The 26831-nt window shown below is 41.5% G+C and overlaps 1 protein-coding gene across 1 annotated transcript in view; it reads right to left on the bottom strand.

Annotated features, from left to right (window-relative positions):
• Nucleotides 1-26831, bottom strand: part of ABLIM1 (actin binding LIM protein 1) — a 375358-nt gene that overhangs the window by 77907 nt on the left and 270620 nt on the right. Inside the window, exons 11-13 of the mRNA XM_073595843.1 lie at nucleotides 18452-18487; nucleotides 12435-12564; nucleotides 3337-3456 (exon numbers count right to left, since the gene is read on the bottom strand). Coding sequence (XP_073451944.1) covers nucleotides 3337-3456; nucleotides 12435-12564; nucleotides 18452-18487 — 286 coding nt within the window. The remainder of the gene's footprint in view (nucleotides 1-3336; nucleotides 3457-12434; nucleotides 12565-18451; nucleotides 18488-26831) is intronic.

The raw sequence follows: 26831 nt of genomic DNA, 5'->3' as shown, positions 1-26831 counted from the left end.
TGTGCGTCGGATTTGTGTACACACGATCGGAAATTCCGACAACGGATTTTGTTGTTGGAAAATTTTATAGCCTGCTCTCAAACTTTGTGTGTCGGAAATTCCGATGGAAAATGTGTGATGGAGCCCACACACGGTCGGAATTTCCGATAACAAGGTCCTATCACACATTTTCCGTCGGAAAATCCGACCGTGTGTACGGGGCATAAGACTGGGATGCCAATAAAGTTCATGTGCGTGTAAAGGCAGGCGTCCTAATACTTTTGGTAATATAGTGTATGTATTGATATTATATATATATATATATATATATATATCTATATATATATATATATATATATATAGATATATATATATAGATATACAGTATGTATATCTATCTATCTATCTATCTATATATATATATATATATATATATATATATATATATATATATACCATTAATTACAGTCATAATTATAGTGACAGGAAATATATTTATAATTATTAATAAGGTATCAATTCAATTATTAAGAATAAATATATACAATATATAAATAATAAAAATAATCTAAATATGAATATATATTACATTTAAATATTTTACATTATTATAACTACTATATGATGACAGTAAATATACGTATTCTGGCAACAGCAATCATTCAGGATAAGAGAAAAGCACACACTCCAAACAGCAACCAAAATCTAATTTTCACAGAATATTGGTAGACATTCATGGAAAGTGTCCGAAGGCTTTAGACTGCAAAGTTTATTATATAACATCTACTGCATGGAGAAAGACGTCCAGCAAACTAAAAAAGATAAACGGCTCTATTCTTAAATACATAGTAAGCGACAGAGCAGGGTGCAGACATGTGCAAACCAACAACCATATCTGTGTAAAGAGAGAGGTGATCTCACATCCCACACCAGTATGTGAAGTATGAATGTGTTCTATGAATTAAGGACCGGTAATTCTAAATGGCATTATCATTTCTAAGGTTGGAGAATTTATCAGAATATAATTTCTACCACACAAGTGACTTGTACAGCATTAAAGGACACTACAGGCAGATTCTGTAATCTAATAGTGACCTGATGGTGGGCATAACCACGTCCATTAACGTGCACACTGGAACTGTCCTAGCATACATGTTCATGTCTATTAATGGCATAGTCGACTTTTAAAAAAAAAAATGAAGATCAATTTTTATCTATGCATTGCGGCAACGTGTGCTCTACTGCAAGGCATGTTTCCTGTGTTGACACATTAAGGTGCCATTCTTTTTGAATTGTGCCCAAATGCATTATGGCAATGCACCACAACACACCATTATGCGTTGTAGTGCACTGTGGCAAAAGTTTTATGACCAGGCTGATTTTGGGACGTTTTAGTGCATATGAACACCAGTGATTTGGGCTGCCTTAATGCAACACATATTAATGTGGTGACATAACGTGCATTAAAATGTAAATGGACCCTCAATAAATGCACCCACATACGTGGATAGAATTAAAAATGTTCAGCATTCAGGTCTGCAGAGCATTGTAACTGTGATCAGGCTCTGTATGGGCTCATTTACAGAAGCAGCACTTTCTACTGCCCCTCTGAAAAGTGATGGATCACTTTTCAAAGGACGATAGAACAATAGCTGGTAGGCATTCAGGAGGCCTCCTGAATCTTATTTTTTTTTTCAGCCAAAGGGGGATCTTCTATTCACGACGGGGCCTTTTTTACTTGAATGGGCTGCATTTGGTTACTACCAAATGCAGCCCATACTAGGGTTGCACCGATACCGATACTGGTATCGGTACTTGTGCAAATGCTTCGATACCTGAAACCAATGCTTTCAGGCTCCATTCTTTTAGCGGTCAACGGGATTCCCCGACTGACAGCTGAAATGTATATTTAAAAAAAAAAAAAAACTGGGAAATTATTGGCTATTATTCGCAACCAACACTCATTCAGCTATCAGTGGTGTTCCTGAAGTGTAAATGAAGTCCCGGCAACTGGAGCTGTCAAAAAAAAAAAGCAGCTGGGCAATGTAAATCAACAACATTGCTCAACCATGGAAACATTGTTTCTTTTTGTATCTGTTTCTTCATCTAGGGATGAAAGAGATGAACTTCCCTCTGCAGATGAATTCAGTTTAAAGCAACCTGACAAGTAAAAAAAAAAAAAAAATATTATTTTTTATTTAAATGTTCCTGTTTTAACCCCTTATTAATCCTTAATTTACTTTAATCAGCCTTAATTAACTCCTTATTCTCCTTCTCCGTTTAATCATTATTTTCCTGCTGATTTTTTTTTTTTGTCCAGTTCTATTTGATAAACTTTTAATATTTAAAGTTTTTTTTTGTTTGCTTTGTTCGACGATATTTATACATTAATATTTAACATATATTTACATGTTTCACATTAAAAAAAGCACAAAATTGAAAAAAAATAATTTATTTAATTTGTAAATAACTTTTTAATGCTTTGTACCATTGCTGATAGCTGAAGTGTAAATAAAACAGCAGTAGGTTTCGATAATTGGTATCGATGAGTACTAAAAAAAAAAGGTATGAGGTATGCGACCGTGTTTCAGGTTACACCCTAAATATGAGTATAACATTATTATGAAACATGGTTCAAAAAGTGGACTATGCCTTTAAGGAGGGAGGGTGCACCACAGTTGCACAATTTCAGCTAATAAAAACAACAATGAAACACATAAAGATACAATGCTAGATTTTGCACAGGAAATTTTACAACATATGTTTCTTTTTTTACAGGAGGGTAATTTGGATTTTAGGATTACTGGCCCTTTAAATTCATTTGTGATTTACACATCATCATCAATGGGTCGTTCCACCTAAAAACTGACATTTCAGCGTTTAATAGATTCTGGGGATGCTGGATACATGCTGTTTCATATATCTCTTGGAGTTCCCAGCTCCGCCCACCTGCTGTGTCTATTATGAGGGGTTCCCACTTTCGCCACTGGATTCTTTATATTGTATGTTATAGACAATGTAACGAAAAGAACAGGAACACAGGTGGGTGGGAACAGGTCTGGAACTATAATCAGGATTTATCGCCATTATAGTTCAAAAGAGATATAAGAAGCCAGTGGGCAGTTCAGCCAATCAGACGCCACTCATTACTAAAATCCCATGTTTAGGTGGAATGGCCCTTTAAGCATGCCGTTAATGAAACACACAGAAAAGGCGGTCATGACAAGCGGTGCAGCCACCGTAAAGCGTGCAGCAAGAGAGCGGCCTCCGAGCTCAGACACTGGACAGCCAACTTATTGGTTTCCCGCCTGGAGAAGCCAATAACGCTACCGGCGTTGGCGTGACCGGTCCGCTTACCTTTGACATGGAGGATCGTGTGATGTCTGAAAGGGGAGTTGGGACGGGAGTCGCTGAGGGTGGAGCTGAAGCTGCCGGTGCGGGTGTACGAGAAGCGCTGCACACCAGTACACAACAGCTCTGGAAAGTTACAGGACGTAGTAAGAAAGCCGGGAGATTATGGACAAACCAAAAAAAAAAAAACAGGAAAAGAGACAGACGGAGGGTCAGAGAACAGAACAAAATAAGAGACAGATTCGGGAGGAATATGGAGGACGCAAAACTTTTTCTCAAATTAAGCAAAAAGTTATAGCCTGGAAGAGGAAAAGAACTTAAAACATTACAGGGACAAAAAAAAGGGTTAAAGCGGCAGCCTCGTTAACTCTGACAAAGAAAAGTTTTAAAGAAGACCTTGCGCCGTGACCATGTTAAATATAGGCTTTTTGTAGCCACTTCTATTCAATATTTTGTGCCCCATTTCTATTCTATATATTTCTTGCATTGCCTGTGGAAGAGTGTATTCTGGAGCTGGCATATCTGAGAGTAATGCCTCAGTAATAACATGTTTGCATGAATAAATTCTGGACATATTACAATATACGGCAACAGTATCTTCTTCTGAAAGGTTCCACTTTTTTCATAAAAAATACAATTTTTGTACTTACCGTCAAGTCTTTTCCTTCAAGTCTATTGAGGCACACAGGCGTTCAGAAACAATCAGGTCATACTTCTGCTTACAATCTGGGACTAGTGATGAGCTAAGGTTTGGGCTGAACAGTCCGCTCCCCCACCCCATGTGTTTTTTGGCTGGCTATGACACAACTGAGGCATGCTGGGTAAAGGAGTTATACAGGGGGCCGGTGTATAAATCTTCTGTTTGCCAGTGTCCCAATTAGTGATAAGCTAAGGTACGGGCCACAGTCAGTTCCTCCCAAATCGCTGGTAGATGTCACATGAAAGCAGGCCACTGGCCCAATCAGCTGTGGCTAGGAATTTCCTGCCCCCGGCAGCCACACACAAAACAAAGAGGCGGGAATGCTGGTGACATAATTGACCTAATATGACATATGGCCATATTGGGATAAGGATACCAGCCAACATTTTACCCCCTTTGTTATGTGCTGTGGGGTGGGGAATTCCTAGCCACAGCTGATTGGGCAGGTGGCCTGCTATCATGTGACAAGTGACAGCTTCCAGCGGATTTGGGAGGAACTGACTGTGGCCCATACCTTAGCTTATCGCTAATTGGGACACTGGCAAACAGATGAGCTGTAAGCCAGTCCCTTGTAGAACTCTTCCTGTACCCAGCACGCCTCATTTTTTTTTAAAAAGCATACACAGGGCAAGCCAAAAATCACACAGAGGGGTGGAACCTGTGCTCTTAAATGGACTTGAACGAAAAATGTTTATGGTAAGTAAAAAAATCTTATTTTCTCCATTATCCTTTAGGGACATAGGGGTTTGGAAACAGTCAAGACATCCAAAAGCAGTCCAACTGAGAGGTGGGCAACATCCATTAAAAAAGGCCCAAGGGTATTTTGAACCCTCTGGAACACAGAGGTTCTTGAAGGATAAATGCCTGAATCTGAGCCAGATGAGGGGAACCCTAACAAGACAGTGAAACTGCCACAGCCAAGGGGAGATCTCATGGGATCAACCTGAATCTCCAGACCAGGAATAGATGCCACCACCAAAGACAACAACACTAGTGAAAAACTGGGGAATGCTGGGTAGCGGAGGGGTTATACAGGGGCTGGCTTATAACTTTTCTGCATGCCAGTGTCCCCACCTGCTGCAGGTGGCAGTATAACTTGACTGTTTCTGGATTCCTGTGTCCCTCAATATATAGTAAAGAAAAGCTCCCATTAGCAGAAAATGAAAACCACTCATGTAACTCTAGCCTTAGAGTGGTCTCGTATGTCCATGACTGCTTTTTTAAGCACAAATCCAGGAAACTTTAAAATTACCCCTTGCAGTGGGCTGTACCCACACGGCAAGGGTTAGTTCTTCATTTAGGTCCAGGGGACATCAAAAAGAAGATTTACTTACCCGATCTAAAGCCCTGCATTGGATGTGAGGATGCTAAGGGACACTCCATTGCCAGAGCATGGGAGAGCTGAGGATCAGGTAAGTAAAAGGTCTTCACCTCTCCCCTAGATAAACCAAAGAGTTAACCATTGCAGTGCAGGCACAGCCCCACTGCAAGGGATCACCGTGAAGTTTCCCAAAGTTGGGCTTTAAGCCTGATGAAATGTCCTTCACAAAAAAACAAGAGAGGATGATTATTACACTTTACATGGACAGTCTACCGCAAGATGTTTTATCATGTCGGCACTGGCTCAATGCCACCAAGGTGCAATCAGCATAATGCAGTGAAAGGGGACAGAATTTTTGTAGAAGAATATAACAGCAAAAGTAGGATTCATATATTTTCATATATTTTACAAATCTAGGGGGACATTTAGGTTATATAAAATGTGATTTATTTTTATTTTTTGCAAGGTCTGCTTTAAAGCAAAACTCTAGGCAGTTCTCAACAACACGCTGTACATATTTCAATGACAACCATAATATTCCTTTTTTTAATTTCTGCCAGAATAATAGCAGTCAGCCATAATATTGAGTTGCCCCACTAGCTGAGAGATGATATCCGGCTTCCACTGAAAGTGCCTGCCCTAGTAACTCATGGGCAGGAGGGCAGGAGGGGAGGTACTGAGGTGGGTGTACAGGAGATGATTTGATGACCTCTGAATGGTGGTGTCACCAGTTTTATAGCAGAGCAGGATGGGGGGATCCCTGGAGGATGTATACTACTTTATAGGTAAACAGAACCATATACTGTATCACGTCTCACATGTGTATTTAGCTGTGAATATTTGTTGTCAGAATATTTCCAACTTGTTACAATAAACAAATTACCTGTTTCAGTGGACAACGGTTTCAAATATATATTTGCAACGGAGGGTAACAGAAAATATCCAAACAATACTTACACTGAATGCATACGTACTACCTACAATCTTTTGACTATCCTAAAGTTAAAGTGGAATTTTACCCATAACAGTTTGATAACAATAATGTTCCTAAAAGTGATACTAAAGTCTATTTTTTTCATTGAAAAATAACAAACGTGTTATACTTACCTGCGATGTTCAGTTGTTTTGCGCAGAGCATCCTTGATCCTCCTCTTCTGGGGTCCCCCGCCAGCACTCCTGGCCCCTCCCTCCTGCCCCCACAGCAAGCAGCTTGCTATGGGGGCAACCGAACCGCTGCTCTGTGTGTCCATTCAGACATGGAGCCGTGGCTTGGCCCCGCCCCCTCTCTCTCCTCATTGGCACAATGACTTTGATTGACAGCAGTGGAAGTCAATGGCGTCCCATTGCGGTCTCAGACAATGAGGAGGGAGAGTCCCAGACAGCATGCAACATCGCTGGATCGAGATGGGACTCAGGTAGGTATTAGGGGGGCTGCTGCACACAGAAGGTTTTTACCTTAATGCATAGATGCATTAAGATAAAAAACCTTCTGACTTTAGAATCACTTAAAAAAAAAGAGCATACAGATACCACATTAATAATCATGCTGCCAAAATTAGTGTGTTGTAAACTGCCTCCAGCATTGCTCCAGTTTCCTCTTGTTGGAGGCGGCTATTTTGTTGAAACTCAAGCAGTAACTTCCTCATTAAGAACTCTCCCCCTCTCCTTAGTCTCAAACTATATGTTACTTTCTGTAATTAAAATATGTGCACTTCCAGCCTTGATTGTATGCCTTGGTTCAGCTAAAGAGGAAGGCTGACAAAAACTGTCCAGCCTTGACTCTATGTCTAGGCTCATCTAGAAAGGAAGGCAGAGAGAAGGTTTACAGTGCAGAAGCTCACAGGCTGTCATGACAGGGAAAGGAGAGAGAATCAGGGAGATAAAATAAGACACTATCCTTGTAAGTGTAAATCCCCTTTCACACGGGCTGTCCGAACAGGTCTGCCTGTCAGTTTTTCAGGCGGACCTGATGAGACCCTCCATTCACCTCTATGGAGCGGTGGATGTCGGTGATGACATGTCAGCTGACATTCGCCGCTATCCGATCCTGGCGGTCCTATTTTCCATCCGTCTGGTGGATCGAATATGATTAGGTGAAAATGGACAGGCGGTGGCGCATTTTCACCCGATTTCCCCATAGGGGAGAGCGGGACTGGGTCTGTCTCTGCTCTGCACAGTGAGTGGAGACTGACCTGTCATCTGCCTGCTCGGCGGGGATCAGCGGAGCCATCCCCCACTAAGCAAGTGGTGTCCGTCAAGTGGAGACCCCCATGTGAAAGGTGCCTTACTCTTTTGTATCTCCCTGGCAGCAGAGTTTGTCCTGTCACCTTTCTGCTTTTCTTTTTTCCCTCCCTAATCTGTGTTCCCTCAGCTGTCAACTGATCAGCCTCTACTGACTCTGATTTTAGGCACAGTGCCGGGAATAGAGAGCAACTGAGCATGTGCAGAGCAGAGTGAGATAGTGGCTTACTGGATTTTAAACAGAATAGACACCTATTTTTATTGTTTTACATAGCTGTACATGCAAAAGGGGCCAGCCTGAAGGGCATAATTTTCTGACTAAAGTTAAACTTTAACTTGGTGTGGCTGCAAATAAAATTAGAGAACAATATGAAGGTAAGGAAATGGGAGCACCTGTTTTACACTGTCTGACTAGTCAGAAGAAAAGAACAAGATGCAGGTAAAGGAGATGGGAGGAGCCAGGTTTGACTTTCAAAGTGTATATACCTTCAGCTGCTCTGCATCTGTTGACCATTTTGGCTCTCTTCACTGAATACACCCTTTGAATGTTTTAAATCACTTGAGGAGTCGATCCAATTGCTTGGGCAAAATTTACAGCTCTACAGATTAATCTCTTTGGCTATGTTTATCTATGAAATATCCTGCAAACACATGTTACAATCCCTTTCTACAATCTCTGTGTAATCTTTTGTCATCTTGTAATATTTGGTCTCTCACAGTTGTTTGCATGTCTGAAGAAGACTGTATTATATTGTAAGATATGTGGCCAGCTTTAGATAAAGAAATGACTGGCTCAGAATCTTCGGTTCCCTTAGACAGCTTTAGTATGTCTATTGGTAGTATAAGGTTACCCACAGATGGACAGATACCTCACTAAGAGTGAAATCAGGACTGCTGCTTCCTAGTTATAAAAGGTACGGATGAACGGACTATGTTGGCCTGTTGAATCTCACTGCTGACTTTTACCAATCTGCAAATTTATTTACACCATAGATTGACACGACTTCTCCATACCTTCCATGAGAACCACATGACAGAATGTTTAATAACGTTATGGAAACCATGATGGTGTAACGTTAACTAAATTATTTCTAAATTCAAAGCGTGGCACAGTGGCACTAGGGTTGTTGGTTTGAATCCCAACATGGGATGCCTAGAGTTTGCATGTTCTTCCTGTGCCTGTGTGGGTTTCCTCCTGCAATCCAATGACATGCTGGTAGGTTAATTGGCTCCTGTCTAAATTGGCCCTATTATGTGTATGTATAAATGTGAGTTAGAGACCTTAGATTGTAAGTTCCTTGGGGGCAGGGACTGATGTGAATGTACAATATAAAGTATCTCACAAAAGTGAGTACACCCCTCCCATTTTTGTAAATATTTTATTATATCTTTTCATGTGACAACGCTGAAGAAATTACACTTTTCAACAATGTAAAGTAGTGAGTGTACAGCTTGTATAACAGTGTAAATTTGCTGTCCCCTCAAAATAACTCAACACACAGTCATCAATGTCTAAACCGCTGGCAACAAAAGTGAGTACACCCCTAAGTGAAAATGTCCAAATTGGGCCCAAAGTGTCAATATTTTGTGTGGCCACCATTATTTTCCAGTACTGCCTTAACCCTCTTGGTCATGGAGTTCAGCAGAGCTTTACAGGTTGCCACTGGAGTCCTCTTCCACTCCTCCATGACGACATCATGGAGCTGGTGGATGTTAGAGACCTTGTGCTCCTCCACCTTCCGTTTGAGGATGCCCCACAGAAGCTCAATAGGGTTTAGGTCTGGAGACATGGTTGGCCAGTCCATCACCTTTACCCTCAGCTTCCTTAGCAAGCCAGTGGTCATCTTGGAGGTGTGTTTGGGGTCTTTATCATGTTGGAATATTGCCCTGCGGCCCAGTCTCCGAAGGGAAGGGATCATGCTCCGCTGCAGTATGTCACAGTACCTTTTGGCATTCATGGTTCCCTCAATGAACTGTAGCTCCCCAGTTTAGGCAGTATTCATGCAGCCCCAGACCATGACACTCCCACCACCATGCTTGACTGTAGGCAAGACACTCTTATCTTTATACTCCGCACCTGGTTGCCTCCAAACACGCTTGACACCATCTGAACTAAATAAGTTTATCTTGGTCTCATCAGACCACAGGACATGGTTCCAGTAATCCATGTCCTTAGTCTGCTTGTCTTCAATAAACTGTTTGCGGGCTTTCTTGTGCATCATCTTTAGAAGAGGCTTCCTTCTGGGACGACAGCCATGCAGACCAATTTGATGCAGTGTGCGGCGTATGGTCTGAGCACTGACAGGCTGACTCCCCACCCCTTCAACCTCTGCAGCAATGCTGGCAGCACTCATACATCTATTTCCCAAAGACAACCTCTGGATATGACGCCGAGCACGTGCACTCAACTTCTTTGGTCGACCATGGCAAGGCCTGTTCTGAGTGGAACCTGTCCTGTTAAACTGCTCTATGGTCTTGGCCACCGTGCTGCAGCTCAGTTTCAGGGTTTTGGCAATCTTCTTATAGCCTAGGCCATCTTTATGTAGAGCAACAATTCTTTTTTTCAGATCCTCAGAGAGTTCTTTGCCATGAGGTGCCATGTTGAACCTCAAGTGACCAGTATGAGAGAGTGAGAGCGATAACACCAAATTTAACACACCTGTTTCCCATTCACACCTGAGACCTTGTAACACTAACGAGTCACATGACACCGGGGAGGGAAAATTGCTAATTGGTTCCATTTGGACATTTTCACTTAGGGGTGTACTCACTTTTGTTGCCAGCGGTTTAGACATTAATGGCTGTGTGTTGAGTTATTTTGAGGGGACAACAAATTTACACTGTTATACAAGCTGTACACTCACTACTTTACATTGTAGCAAAGTGTCATCTCTTCAGTGTTGTCACATGAAAAGATAAAATAAAATATTTTCAAAAATGTGAGGGGTGTACTCATTTTTGTGAGATACTGTATATGTAAAGGGCTGTGTAAATTGATGGCGCTATATAAGTACCTCTAATGAATAAATAGGCAAACCCTGGGAATGGACTTCTTGTATTTGTTCCCTTTCTGTCTGTTATATACACCATTGAAAACTTTTTACTTTACCTGTTCAATAAGCCCCAAAATATACCTGTTAACACATTAAGATGTACTAAGTGGCACTTGAGGCATGCTGGTATAACTAAGAGTTCCCTTTAGCATGCCTTAAACAGTAACTTCACTTTTGTTGAGAAAAGAACATTCCCCTCTGGGTAATCTATGTACATTACAAGGATTTTAACAAACTTTGTTGCAGATTCCTACCTTTTGTTATTCGGAAGAAATCACTGTTTGTTCCTCTGTGCTAAGTGAGTCTAATGGGAGTGGTTTTATAATTATCAATCAGCTGTTCACCCACAGGGCTCTAAAGAGGGAAGCTGCTGGGCCTGCATCCCTTTAGATGTGGTTTCCTATTGGAAGTATACCACCAAAAATGATATTTTTGTTGCAGGGGATGTCTGAAATCTGACTTGTATCTTAGTGCAGACTTCTGGGAAAATCAGTGAGCCAATCACACAAGCAGGAAATGAAGTTCCTGGGGGGCATTCTGTATACCATCTGTGTACAAAACACCTCCAGGTTGCCATATTGTATTGCATTTTCAGAAAATTACAGAGCTGCAGTTTGAAAAGGAAAGGTTTTTTTTAATAATATTCAATTACAATATGACTTGTGTCGCAATTGTATACACTATATTATTTTTCTTTTTATTTGCTATTTTTTTTGTCCCCACGAAAGTGGAGTTACCCTTTAAGTGTTATATAGCATCAAAGAGTTTTGGCAGCTTGATGCTATCTTAAGGACAACATGTCCCATCATAGAGTTAAGAAGTGAGGGGAGATCTCCCCAAAGGGGTCATAGCATGCAAACTTAATCTTCCAATAAAACCCAACAGGGTCCCTAACCCTTCCCAGCTCCATCCAAAATTAATTATCTTTGAGCTAGGAATTACACAGCCGCTTCATATTTCCTGGTTCAGCTTTTATTCAGCTTTGACATTTGGCCACACACAGGTATGAAAACTCAAACCTTTCCTTGTGCTTTGCTCAACTTGTTGGCATGGGGTTGTCTGCTACATAAAAGGTTGCCAAGTTTCTACAATCATTCCCGGGGGAATGTTCTACGCTTGTTCACATACAAATTATGCTTAGTAGAGAGCAGAGCCAAGGATTCAGCTGCAGCCAAGTCTTAATTGAAAATTCTGAGCCCAGCAGAGTTCAGGGTGTGTACGGCTCGCTGTTCTTTATCAATAATTTGATAAAGTGGTCACAGAGACGAAAAACCTGCAAGAAATTTACAGCAAATTCTCACATCTGGTTGATTATGATTGGCTCTCTTTAAACCAGAGCTGTCTGCATTGACCAATCAGATTGTAATATTCAGTTTTGAACTGACAGAAGGAATCTGAACATCTGGAACCGATCGGTATCTTTGTTGGGGCTGAATTTGTCTCCTGACATTCCACAATCTTTTATAATATCTGGTTTTATATTTCTGTATTTATGGACATTAGTTTAAATGTATTCTTAATATGTTTTATAGCTCCGATGAAGGAAGTGTTGTTGCCTCGAAATGCTTCTGATGTTTTTATATGATCAAATTTCGAACAATTGAGAGCATCTTGGGCGGTTTCTCTTTTGTTTTGTCGCCCTTTTCATATGTCTATACATTGACCACACAGTCGTGTTTCCTTCTGTGCTCAACTCCTCTGAGCTTGAAAGTGTGTTGCACTCACCAGGTGTTTTTAGCACTTCCCCTTCTATGTAAGGTCTCAGACATGCTCCAAAGGTGGTACTTACCGGGTCTGTGGAAGTGCTGGGGTGAGCGGGAGATGGTGGGGGTGTAGTTATGACGGCTGTACACTGGAGAGTTGATGGATCCCTGACTGGTAGATCGCTGGATTATCCGTTCTCGTCCATCCTGGTAGCCCTACAATGACACAGACAGCACGGTGACCTCCAAGACACATAATAAATATAATAACCAGACTTGTGACAACCTGTAGAACCACATTAGATACACCCAGAGAGTTGGCCACAGAGTTTGAAGAGACCATACCACCAACTGCAAGAATTGTAGACAAAGCCCAATTCTTTTATTCACTTGTAATGTGCCTTTGAACTTGCTAGAAAATTTGACTACTCTAGGAAGAGTCAATTCCCTAACACAACCCCTCCCGCCTTGTACCTCATAGCCCTCTGCTCTTCTGGCATAAATGCCTACAGTCCCAGTCCCGCATCTTGGCCCTCTGTACAACTGATACTGTACCCTAGGCCATGCACATGCGCAGGAACTAAAAAAGGCATTAACCACTTCAGCCCCGGAAGAATTTACCCCCTTCCTGACCAGAGCACTTTTTATGATACGGCACTGCGTCGCTTTAACTGACAATTACGCGGTCGCGCGACGTTGCACCCAAACAAAATTGACGTCCATTTTTTCCCACAAATAGAGCTTTCTTTTGGTGGTATTTGATCACCTCTGCGGTTTTTATTTTAAACAAAAAAAGAGCGACAATTTTGAAAAATAAGCAATATTTTTTACTTTTTGCTATAATAAATATCCCCAAAAAATATATAAAAAAAACGAATTTCTTTCTCAGTTTAGGCCGATATGTATTCTTCTACATATTTGTGGTTAAAAAAAAAGTAAATTGTAATAAGCGTATATTGATTGGTTTGCCCAAAAGTTATAGCGTCTACAAAATAGGGAATAGATTTATGGCATTTTTATTATAATTTTTTTTTTTTTATTAGTAATAGCAGCAATCTGCGATTTTTATAACAACTGCGACATTATGGCGGACACTTTTGACACTATTTTGGGACCATTGTCATTTATACAGCAATCAGTGCTATAAAAATGCACTGATTACTGTATAAATGACACTGGCAGGGGAGGTGTTAAACACTAGGGGGCGATCAAGGGGTTAAGTGTGTCCTAGGGAGTGATTCTAACTGTGGGGGGGGAGGGGCTACCACGGACATGACAGCGATCACCGCTCCCGATGACAGGGAGCAGTGATCTCTGTCATGTCACTAGGCAGAACAGGGAAATGCCTTGTTTACATAGGAATCCCTCCGTTCTGCCGCTCCATGACATGATCACGTGACACCGGCGGACATCGAGTCCGCGGGACCCGCGGGCATGGTCACGGAGTACGTGACAGGTGCACGCGCCCACAATGCTGCGTCATAAAGGGGACGTACAGGTACGCCTATTTGCGCAGCCGTGCTATTGTGCCAACGTATATCATCGTGCACTGGTCGGCAAGCAGTTAAAGTGGTTGTACACCCTTCCATATACCCAGTGAAGTGACTTGCCTCAGGTGATACACAGAAATGAAACAAATCCCTCTATATAAGTTGTACCTGTTTATCTGCAACCTCCTCTTCTCTGCAGCATCCTCTTCTCTGCAGCCATTCAAAGTTTAAAATAATACACCTTGTCTGAGCTTTCAGAAAGCAGGGGGCAGGGAGCAGAAATTACACACTGCAGAGTTCAGTGAGGAAAGCTCTGAGAGCTGATTGGAGGGAATGGAGGAATGGACACCCCCCCTTCTCACAGTGCACAGGTAAAAGGTTGAGGCTGTCAACCACAGGCTGTGTGCTGGAGCTCCCTCCCCTGTCACCAATTTTCTCTTGGTGTCAGGAAAACTTGTCAGAAGTGACTCATGCAGATAGTAGACGAATGAGGCAGCAGACAGAAATGACACTAAGTGCTCTTAAGTGAGACAAGTAAACTCTATAGAGGGATATGCTTTGTTCATATTTTATGTCTGAGATTTACAACCACTTTAATTAAGGGGATTGGGACTGTAAGTGAGCAGTCACTGCATATTTAGAAGTCAGTCCTGGGTAGGACATACCTGTGAAGTGGGTGTGATTTGAGTGCACCCACTTGGAAATTGGGCAGACAAAATGCAAACTGTGGGCAGGGTTAACAATATCCCAGTATCTGGGATTATATTGTTGGTATGTATATACTGTACTAGGTGAGTCAAATTACTGTCTGTACAGGCCTAGCTCCTCCACTAGGAGTGAGTCTGTGGATAATAACATAAATAAAATAATGAAGATAAAGATGGGGCTGCTTCTGAACAAGTACAGGATATGTGAAAGGAGCTTTTGGAATTTTTAGGTGAGAATTTCACTTTTGTGCAAACTTCCTGCAATATCAAAGCATATCCCCCTGATGATGACACGTGATCCCTGTGTCGAAGACGCGTAGGGGAGGGGCCAGGACGGAGAGACTGACACGGACTTTACACCAGTGCTGTCCCAGCACAGCATACCGCACCAAACACCCCGGTGTGGGAAGCGTTTTCTTTTATTAAAATTATTTTGACTATATTACACTATATAGTTTCCTTTTCATTTATATGTATGGAGCCACATTGTTTCCAGCTGGAGGAGTGCAGCAGACACTGAGACTGAGCCCAGGGGTGGCTCCAAAGCGTATTTGGACTCAGGGTAGCAGCTGAGTCACACGCTCTGAGGTGAGCACATTAGCTTAAGGGGGTCACGAAGGAGCACAGGAGCATGTTTTGCAGCACTCAGGATATCTTTGGCATGATGTTGGATTGTTGTCACAGCTGAACACCACCTGCACGCATTGTTTTATTATCACTGCTGGACATTATTTTCACGCACTATTTAGAGTGCTAAAGAGAACTTTTTTCATTAGTTATTATTTATTGATTTATTCATTTAGACAAGCAGGATACTTTATATTGAGCACTAAGCACTTTTTATGTTGATTAAGACACTATGTATGGTGTAACAAGCACTAATAAGCACTAATTTATGGTGTAATAAGCACTTGTTTTTTCACACCTTGTTTATTTATTCTACATTCATATATTTTGTATTTAATATTATCTCACTAGTAAGCACAGAGTTGGTTATTATTAATTTTGTTTTTGGGGTCACCCAAGCGCAGCGCATAACTTGTAAAAATATCAAAGCATCTGATTGGTTACACATTGCAGTGGATGAGTTAGTACATTTTCCTGGCACCAACACGGCAGCATACATGTGCTAGTATGCTGCCATGGTTTTGTGCCAGGAAAGGAAAATTACTGTAAGTATTTGATACAATATTATGTTTTCCTGCCGCCGGCATGGCAGCATACTGCCACATGCATTCTCCTAAGGCTTGGGAAAATTACAGTAAGTATTTGATACAATTTTCAGTTTTCTGAACTGTGGGACCATATCTATTTATCTTACTGTGGTTGTCACTCCCACCAAAGCTGCAGCATGCTTATAAATAATGAAGGTCAACCGTCCCAGAGATTTGACTTCCGGTAATTACTTGGCAACCGCATTAAAATTCTAGGACTGCTGGCAAGTTCCCAGATATGGACCTAACACACATTAACAAAGCCTATTTTACCAAAAAACAACCTTCATTTTACCTTTCCCGATGACTCCAATGCATGTCACCAAAATGGTAACATTTCACCGAAATTAGATATTCATGAAATTTAGAGGGAAATAAAATCTCTTAATTTTGCTAATCCCTACCAGGTACTAACTGTTTACGCATACTGGTTATTACATAACCAATAGGGGAAAAGTTCCGCAGCCAAGATCTGGATTATTTCTCTGGACCAAACCTCCCCCATATCATCCTTCAAATTTCTTGAAGGACTAAGCTTTGTCCATCTTCCTTTTAGTTTTGGATAAAGTAGGGATTAGTTAGAACCGCTGTCTGTCTCCCCACTTGGGAAATTTCCCTTCACTTCCTGTCCCAAAGACAAAAACAGGAAATGGGCGGAAACCTGTCAAATATACAGTGCATCCGGAAAGTATTCACAGCGCTTCATTTTTCCACATTTTGTTATGTTACAGTCCTATTCCAAAATGGATTAAATTCATTATTTTCCTCAAAATTCTACAAACAATACCCCAGAATGACATGAAAGAAGTTTGTTTGAAATCTTTGCAAATTCATAAAAAAAAAAAAAACGAAGAAAATCCCATGTACATAAGTATTCACAGCCTTTGCTCAATACTTTGTTGAAGCACCTTTGTCACCAAAACAGCCTCAAGTCTTTTTGAGTATGATGCTACAAGCTTGGCACACCTATTTTTGGGCAGTTTCTCCCATTTTTGTTTGCAGGACCTCTCAAGCCTCATCAGGTTTGATGGGGAGCGTCAGTGCACAGCCATTTTCAGCTCTCTCCAGAGATGTTTAATCTGGTTCAAGTCTGGGCTCTGGCTGTGCCACTCAAGGACATTCACAGAGTTGTCCCATAGCCACACCTTTGTTATCTTGGCTGTGTGCTTAGGGTTGTTGTCCTGTTGGAAGATGAACCTTCGCCCCAGTCTGAGGTCCAGATCGCTCTGGAGCAAGTTTTCATCAAGGATGTCTCTGTACATTGTTGCATTCATCGTTCCCCCAATCCTGACTAGTCGCCCAGTTCCAGTGAAAAAAGAAGGAAACTCGATCGTCCACCACCAATAAGTGCCAAACACCGAATGAAATGCACGCTTACCAAAAGGCAAGCTAATTGAGCTTGCGGCTACATACCCAGCCAGGGCCTTTATCCAGGGGATCGGGACAGCAGCTCCAATGGCGTCAGCACAATGCAGGAGGGATGGACAGCCAATAGCCAGATAGCTCAGTCAGGCAAATACACGGATGGATATCATATGTCACCTTTGAAAAATTCCGATCACTGAACACAAAGGCATATCTGATCTCTTATGAGTCACCAGCTATAAATCTGAAATGTCCCGGGGGACCGCCGTACGATGACAGGCATAGATCAGATCTCTGATCCTCCCGCTGCATTGTGCTGATGCCATTGGAGCTGCTTTCCCGATCCCCTGGATAAAGGCCCTGGCTGGGTAAATAGCAGCAAGCTCAATTAGCTTGCCTTTTGGTAAGCGTGCATTTCATTCGGTGTTTGGCACTTATTGGTGGTGGACGATCGAGTTTCCTTCTTTTTTCACTTATTGTAGCATCACTTTAAGAACTATGGACTGTTTTTCATTCATCTGACCCATTCTTAACTTATGGATTGTTTTAACTTTATTGGACTCATTTTCATTTTTGGCCTTTTTTTTTCATTATTATTTTCTTTTTACACCTACCATGTAATTAGAGATTTCGTTTGATCACTTATCGCCATTTTGATATCTACTGGTGTATTTTATATTTATTAGCACTTCCTAGTGCAGCTTACTTTTTTGTTTTTCATTTGTTCTATGTGTGTATCCCACATGTTAGCTGCTGCTTATTTTTTTTAGCTTGATTTATCTTTGTATAGAGCGTTGTATTTTCCATTTTTCCACATCTAAGGATTGGTTAGCTGCAATATATAACATTTTTGGTTTTGGGTTTATTACTGCTTTAAGCAAGTATGGCATATACCTGCATACAGCTAGTGTACAGCTATTGACTACTATGGGCGGCAGTACGCTGTGGCTGTGCCTGCGTGGCATGGAAATACACCCACAATTTATGTTGTACAGCTTTATGCACCAATGTATATCAGGCATTCCTTTTACATCATGTTGTCCTGTATTCCCCCTATTTACTTTCAGCATCTAAGCCCTGATGAAGGGGAGTATTTAGTATTTCGGGAGTATCTCGAAATGTGTTGGATTTTTTTCTGTGACCTACTGGTCTATGCAGTAACGATTTACTAGACTCACCTTCTTTGTGCTCTCGTCCCTTTCACTTTGTGGCACTTTGTATCCCATTCCAGGCTGCCTTACTGCAATGCACATTAACGCATGACATAACATGCCACAAAGGCATAAATCTGCCCTTAGTGTTTGAGCTCAAAGATTTTAAGACTCACCTCTGCAGATGGTGTCGGGGACAGGGTCCTGGGTGACTGCAAGAAACGAAAACAATATAACATCAGGAAGCGAACACAGCCATAGAGATTACATGATTGGCCCCAAGCGGGAGAAAAGGAAGAGCCGAGACTAAATGTTACATCACAGATCAGAAATAAAAGCATCAGTTTAGTTATGAAGGAGCATGCAAGAGACCGTCTTCTGGATCAAAATGTTACTACAGGATAACCAATCTGGACATATCCCTAAAAAAGAAGAAAGTTCACTTCAGCTGGCCATACACAGTACAATCTGATTGTACAATCTCCTCTAGATTTCTCCAATAATCTAAAAGAATGAATATAGAGAGAATTCACTTATATCCAGCCAGGTAGATCCTTGTCATATCGTTACATCATTTAGTAATTCTATATCACAACTTATGACCATTTAATGTGAATAGATGCATTCAGCACCTAACTCACAAAGTAGGTAAAGGTGCATCTGTTGATGTCAAATGGTTCTACTTTCCTCTCCTACAAAGGAACCATTTGAGCAATAAATAGAGGATTTAAGGCATATTTGTAATATAGTAAATCAAATTGCATGTTTGTGGCCAGTTTTAGATTAAGTGCAAAGAACAGAGATTAAGACATACGGAAGCAATAATAGTAAAGAACAAAGGGAAAACAAGTGACATTTCAAATGATAGAAACATCAAAGAAAAGCAAAAGAGTAACTACAGGAACATGTGTAAAATAAAACAACTACCACCGTATTTATCAGTGTATAACACGCACCCCAATTCTTATGCCGCGTACACACGGTCGGACTTTTCGTCTACAAAAGTCCAACGGACGCTGACGGACTAAAGCTGGCTGGTAATCCGATCGTGTGTGGGCTTCTCCGGACTTTCAACTGACTTTTTCAGCCTCAAATCCGACAGACTTTAGATTTGAAACATGCTTCAAATCTTTCCGACGGACTCGAGTCCGGTCGAAAAATCCGCTCGTCTGTATGCTAGTCCGACGGACAAAAACCCACGCTAGGGCAGCTATTGGCTACTGGCTATCAACTTCCTTATTTTAGTCCGGTGTACGTCATCACGTAAGAATTCGACGGACTTTTGTGTGATCGTGTGTAGGCAAGTCTGTTCGTTAGAAAGTCCGCCGCAAGTCCGTCGAAAGTCCGTCGAAAGTCTGTCGGACAGGCTGTCGGACTTTTGTAGCTGAAAAGTCCGACCGTGTGTACTTCCCATTACATTTTAAATAAAGAACTTTGAAGCAAAATTAGGGTCACAGCTCATCAATGTACCCTGTTCAGTGCCAATCTGCAGCCTCTAAATTGCCCATCAATGCACCCTGCTCAGTGCCCATCTGCAGCCATTAAATTGCCCAACAATGCATCCTGTTCAGTGCCCATCTGCAGCCATTAAATTGCCCAACAATGCAGCCTGTTCAGTGCCCATCTGCAGCCTTGCCTTTCCCATCATTGCTGCCTCGCCAATGTTGGATTATCCCTGCTGTCTCTGAGGGAAGAGGAGCGAGCGCCGCTGAATTACACAGAGCCTCGATCTCCTGTGTACCTGGCGCTCCGTCACTCTTAGCCACGCCTCCTGGCCCTGCTCATATGATAGACAGAACAGTGGCCCAATGCGGGGCCAGGAGGCGTGGCTGTGAGTGACGGAGTGACGGGTACACAGGAGATCGAGGCTCTATGTAATTCAGCGGCGCTCGCTCCTCTTCCCTCAAGAGAAAGCAGGGATCGGCGTATAACACGCACCCACGATTTCCCCGATTTTAAGGGGAAAAAAGTGCGTGTTATACGCCGATAAATATGGTATTTTTTACACTCATATAAGCAGAGTACGTGAATTCCCATCCACTCATTGTATCTTTGCAAAACATTTCTGCCAATGTATTTTTGCAGATGACACAAAGATGTGCATTAGTGTAACTATTCCTGGAGGTGTTTGTAACATGAAACGTGATTTGGCATTGCTGGAAGATTGTTCAAAGTATTAGAAATTGCATTTTGACGTTTCTATATACAAATTAATGCACTTAAGAGAAAAGAATTCACTGATGGAGTACAATACTGGGAGGAAAGTGTTAGCCAACCTAGAGAGGGGAAAGCAAATACAATTCTGGGGTGTATCACTACAGGGATCTCCAGCAGGAGGAAGGAGATCCTGATTTCTCTATATAGATCTTTAGTTATCAATAGTAGAGAAACCACCAGGAGGAAGGAGGTCCCAGTTCCTCTAGATACTGTAGATCTTTAGTTATCATTATGAGAAGAATTGCCAGCAGGAAGGAGAAGGTCCTGGTTCCTCTATATAGATCTTTAGTTATCATTACGAGAGGAATTACCAGCAAGAAGGAGGAGTTCATCGCTCCTCTATATAGATCTTTAGTTATCATTACGAGAGGAATTACCAGCAAGAAGGAGGAGTTCATCGCTCCTCTATATAGATCTTTAGTTATCATTACGAGAGGAATTACCAGCAGGAAGGAGGAGTTCCTTGCTCCTCTATATAGATCTTTAGTTATCACTGGAGGGGTCACCAGCAGGAGGAAGGAGGTCCTGATTTCTCTATATAGATCTTTAGTTATCACTGCAGTGGTCACCAGCAGTTATTACTAGTAGAGAAACCACCAGGGGAAAAGAGGTCCCAGTTCTTCTATATACTGTAAATTTTTAATTATCATTACAAGAGGAATTGCCAGCAGAAAAGAGGAGGAGGTCCCGATTCCTCTATATAGATCTTTAGTTATCACTGGTGGGAACACTAGGAGAAGGAAGGAGTCCTGATTCCCCTATAGGGATTATTAGTTATCACTAGAGGGATCAACATAAGGAGGAGGAGATCCTGATTCCCCTAAATATATATCTTTAGTTATTGCTAGCATGGCCACCAGCAGGACAAGGAGATCCCGATATATCTATATAGATCTTTAGTTATCGCCAAAGGGATCCCCAGCAGGAGTAAGGAGGTCCTGATTTGTCTATATAGGTCTTGAGTTATTGCTAGCGTGAACTTCACCAGAAGGAAGAAGTTCCTGATTCCCCTATAGAGATCTTTAGTTATCACTAGAGGGATCACCAGCAGGAGCAAGGAGATCCTGATTCCCCTATAGAGATCTTTAGTTATCACTAGAGGGATCACCAGCAGGAGCAAGGAGATCCTGATTCTCCTATAGAGATCTTTAGTTATCACTAGAGGGATCACCAGCAGGAGCAAGGAGATCCCAATTCCCCTATAGAGATCTTTAGTTATCATTAGAGGGATCACCAGCAGGGGGAAGGAGGTCCTGATTTCCCCTATAGGTCTTTAGTTATTACTAGAGGAATCTAGTAATATCTCAAAGTCTAAAGAGGTAATTGAACCCCAAATGTTAAATATCTATAGGGGTCGAACTCAATGGAAAGTTGTTCTTTTTCTCCTGTCATTCTTCCATGTCTCTATACAATCACTAGATGGCACTGCAGTCAGTGTGGAGTGCTGCAAATTGATGTTCGGTGTGACGGGGTGTATCCAGTCTGGGCTTGTAAATTTTCTTGCATTTTTTAGGGGATAATACTTGGCTGTGGGAGGTATTAATCTTCAGGTATAACATAATGTTCTTTAACAAAAGAAGTTGCAGCATAACCTGCTTACCTACAAAAAACTAATACTGATTATTATTTCTATATTTATTTTGTTATTTTGGGGAATTAAGCTGTTCTTGTGAAGCTTCTTTCAAACCGGCCAAGAAAATTATCTTCAAATATACTCCGTATCGTTTTCTTTTTTGCAGAGGCCAAAAGGAGACAAACTTGCTGTATGCTAAAATATTTATACTTTGTATTCGTGGTGTATTATATTGTACGGAAGAAGGAGTTAAACTTTGAGGCATCAATGAATGGGCAGGAATGCTGACCCACATAGCGGGTATTGTCCCGCGCCGTCCGCATGGCCGCCTCTCCCTGACCGTTCTCATTAATCCAGAACGTTACAAATGTCATTGTGTCATCAGCATAATGAACTGGAATGAATTTTCCGGCGAGAACCAACGGCGAATAAACAGAATGATCATGTCCCATCCCGTGCTCGGGGAGCGGCTGATCCGGGAGAATAGAAAGGAACAACTTTCTAGGAAACGGATTTTACGTACAAAATAATTAAATTGCTAACTGTTACCATTGAGTCAGCACCAGATAGGACGAGAACTCAGCTGTTATCACCTGTCTGCCAGAAGGTTCTGTGCAACATCAACTAAACTTTGTAGGACAATAACTTATAGGGCTCATTCAGACTTTAGGCATTCTGTCGAGGTGCGTTAATGCACACATGTTGCACGTTATTACAAATGTTAAGATAGCCCATTTATTATGAATGGGCTGCCAATACACCGCAACGAATGTTGCACGTATAGCGCCCCAATGCACTATTTAATGAAGTACTCCTGTATATGCCTCATCCAGTAAGGCAAACCAACCAATCAGAATTTAGTGAGCTGACTTTAGAAAAATAGAATCTCATTGGCTGTTGGCCAACATTTTGTTCTTTAGCTCTGCTCTTCTGTTGTTTTGCTATTACAAATAGAACAACTTTCTCAGGAAATAATGTCCCAAACTGGATTTTTCTTGTAGGGACTCCATCACATGCGATGTCTGTGCAATGCAAGTTCAGCCATACAGTTGTATGGCTAAACTCGCATTGAATTTGCACAAAAAAGGTGCAGGGACTTTTTTTTCCTGCACTGGAATCGGATCACATGGGTATTCTCACTTATGCGATCCGATTCCTGTCCGAATCCACAGTTGGCACTGCGATCTGTGAACCCATCCGGGGGTGTCATTAACATTGTATTGACACCCGCAGCGGTTTGAAGAGGGCATTGTGAACTTTCTGCGGGAGAGATGCGATGTGGGAACCGGTGATGGAATTGTGCTGGTTCCCACATCGCTACAGTGTGAACCCAGGCTTAAAGCAGAAGTAAACCCATCGTTTTAACAGTTTAAAAAAACAGTTACATTCCTGGCACGTGTGAAAGGCTGGTTTAGAGTTACAATGTAGTGAGGTTATGAAAATGTAGTCTTTCTTGGTCAATCCCTGAGGGGCTTACTCCAGTGAAGTGGACTAGGAATCTTGTCTCCCAGGCTGATGCTTTGAGAGGATGTAGCTCCACAATGGTCCTGACCTCATGGGCTTTGCCTGGTGAAGATGGGTATTTAGAAAAACCAGCCTTGGCCTCCCAGACCTGGAGGAGGAACTTAAAGTGAAGAAGGCTTTTTTTCCCCAAGCTGCCCGTCTGGGCCTACAGTGCCCAAGCTGGCTTGCCCCAGAGGCCTGAAAAGTCCTACAGTAAGATGGCCTGCGGCAGAGGCCTAAGAAGCAGAAAGGTAGCTGCCCATCTGGGGCTACAGAATCTAGACTGGCCTGCGGCAAAGGCTGCAAGAACTTAAAGCTGACCATGGACAGGGGTCAAAGTAATCTATATAATCTAAGAAGGTCCTGGACATAGAAGGACAGTTGCCGTCTAGGCCTAAAGAATTCTTGGAGAGGCCTGCTGTATGGTGGATCTTTGCTATGACTTTTAGGTACATCTAACCTTCTACACCTGAGACCACTGAACCAAAAAAATTGCAAAAAGAAGATTGAAGGTACTGAGGTTCTGTCTGTGGGTCGGTATGCTGTTGGGGGCAGCTACAGGGCGAATCACCATTAAAATCTCAGGAGAGCCCATTAAAAATCCACTGCAGCTGCTGGGATGAGTGCTACATAGTTATTCGGGAGCCATGGGAGACTTTGGCTGTAACAAACGCTGCAAAGTATCCTAATGTTTCCTAAATGTATTTCTTCCTATAATTTTAAATATGAAATCTTTGGACATTACTTATCCCAACTTACACTCTCGTTGTTTGATGAGGACCTGTCACTTCTGGGACTCTGTTGGTGAGAGGTGACCACTCATTAGTCACATTTGCCAATGTACACGGTATTTACTACATGGACTAAACACAGAGAGGCCTGTTTATAAAAGGCAGGATGTCATATTTAGCTGTTTTTATGGTTTCTGAGCCAAGTGACTTCTACACCAATACATTAAGGGTAAAAATTACCCAATTTTAGACCAATTTTGCCAGTTTCTAAAGAATTTTCTTGCAAAAAAAATTGCTGATGACTTCCTCCGCCCTAAACATTGTCCAATTTATTGTTAGTGGAGGCAAATCAGAGAAGGAATTTTCATCAGGGTGACATCGGGGGGTAAAAGGCAAATAGTGATGTTTAGCGGCAAACAAAAACAAGATACTTTCCCAGTCCTTATAAATAGGCCTCTTAGTAATATGAATAAACATGAATTAAATTTAATAGAAATTAAAGATTGTTCTTCTGATGCCCAAAAATTATGGAGTACATTTTAGCGATTTGCTGCAGGGAAAAGAATAGTGAATTAAATACATATATACATCTCTATTTGCTATTAAGCAGAAAGACCAAATTCAGAGTTAAAAGCCGATCACACGTTACATTTGGTTAGTACAATCTCTTTTAAAGGTTCAAATTTTATTATTATTTTTAAAACAAACATGTTACATTTACCTGTGCAATATTTTTGCACAGAGCAGCCCAGATCCTCTTCTGGGGTTCTTGGCTACTCCCCCCTGGTAAATGCTCGATCCCTAGCTGCGCTCTGTGTGTACATAAACACACACAGCGAGGCTCTATCCTGCCTCACTCTCTCTGCTCACTGACTGCGATTGACAACAGCAGGAGCCAATGGCTCCCACTGCTATCTCTGAGCCTATGAGGAGGGAGAGAGCAGAGAGAGCCGCTGCTTTCTTGAACATTGCTGGATCAAGATTGGGCTCAGGTAAGTATAAAAGGGGACTGGGGGTTTTGCCCCTTGTCTACTCTAACCATGCTAATAGAAAAGATTTTGATATATAGTTTAAAAAATATCATGTAATCGATCTGTATTACATTTGGTTCTTTAGTACAGCTATTTGAATGTCTGGAGACGGAGACTACTGATTTAGGGCCCTTTCACACTGGTCTGTCGCAAAATCATGGTAAAAACACATGCGTTTTTACAGTGATTTTGCTGTGTTTCATATCCGTTTCCTGTGCTTTTCTGATGCGTTTTTGGGTTGCCAGCACCTGTTAAAAATGGACATGTGCTCTAACACTATCAAACAGAGAGTGTCTGCTTTGTGATTAGTCATCACCATACAACATAAAATATGGGACAACAAAGATGCCAAATTTTGAATATACCTTTCAAAATATACTGTATAAAATACGCATATTTTATTTTTGTTCACTAAAATTGGTTTAAAATCGCAGATGACAAAGCTGCGTGCCATTACATGTTCTTCCTTTTATTCCTGCAAATAAATCAATGACATAACCCCCGACTATCTCATAACCTCCTATCTAGCCGAATCAATTATATCTAATTGTATACTTACTTACCGTATGTGATACCAGCAATTAGATATAATTCAGCCAAATAGAAGGTTATGAGATAGCTGGAGGTTATATTATTAACATAAGTGCAGATGTAATAAATAAAAAAAAACACATTTAATGGCATGCAGTTTTGCAATCTGTGATTTTAAGAACAATTTATGTGAACAGAAATAATATTCAATATTTTAACATGCTTATACGTGTAGTGCCGCTCTAAGCAAAAAAGGAAGATATATATTGTCCTTCTGCCTGCTGGTGCTCAGGAATGGGGTGCCGGCATGAAAAATCTCCATCCGGTAGTGTGTAGTATGCTCACAAAAATCGCTGCTCTCCCAGTCCATGTTGTTAACATGTTTAAGATGGCCTTACACCACTCCACAAGCCATGCCTTCTGACATGTTTTGCCCCACTCACTGGGGCTTAGTCACAGAGGTCACTCTATGGTGGGTGGGGCAAAACATGTCAGAAGGCATGGCTTGTGGAGTGGTGTAAGGCCATCTTAAACATGTTAACAACACAGACTGGCCTGGGAGAACAGCAATTTTTCTAAGCAAAAGTTTGTAATATTTTGTTATACATTATTATTATTTTGTGTAGGATAAAGTCCCCTATTCTGTATTATATGGTTATGATAGGTTACCTATATTATAAGTCAGTCTAGTTATATTATTTCATAATTTGGTTTGTGATTAAGTCACACTGAATGATTGATTAAAGTGGAACTCCAGAAATTATTTGTTTGTACTTATATTAGTCCAGCTTGGTTCAATGCAAGTATCCTTCTGGAATATCCAGAGGGATGCTAAAAATTACTGTTGTAGTCCACGCATCATACAATGATAGTAGTAATCTTCCAGGTGCTACTCCACTGTCTATCACTCTGCACTTTGACCAAAGGGGGGCGCTCACTTGGCACTGCTGCCATGTACAGAATGCTTTGT

The sequence above is a fragment of the Aquarana catesbeiana genome, linkage group LG08 (genome assembly GCF_042186555.1).
Source record: "Aquarana catesbeiana isolate 2022-GZ linkage group LG08, ASM4218655v1, whole genome shotgun sequence".
NCBI classification, from domain to species: domain Eukaryota; kingdom Metazoa; phylum Chordata; class Amphibia; order Anura; family Ranidae; genus Aquarana; species Aquarana catesbeiana.
Note: the sequence above shows the minus strand (reverse complement) of the source record. Positions and strands in the feature narration are given on the sequence as shown.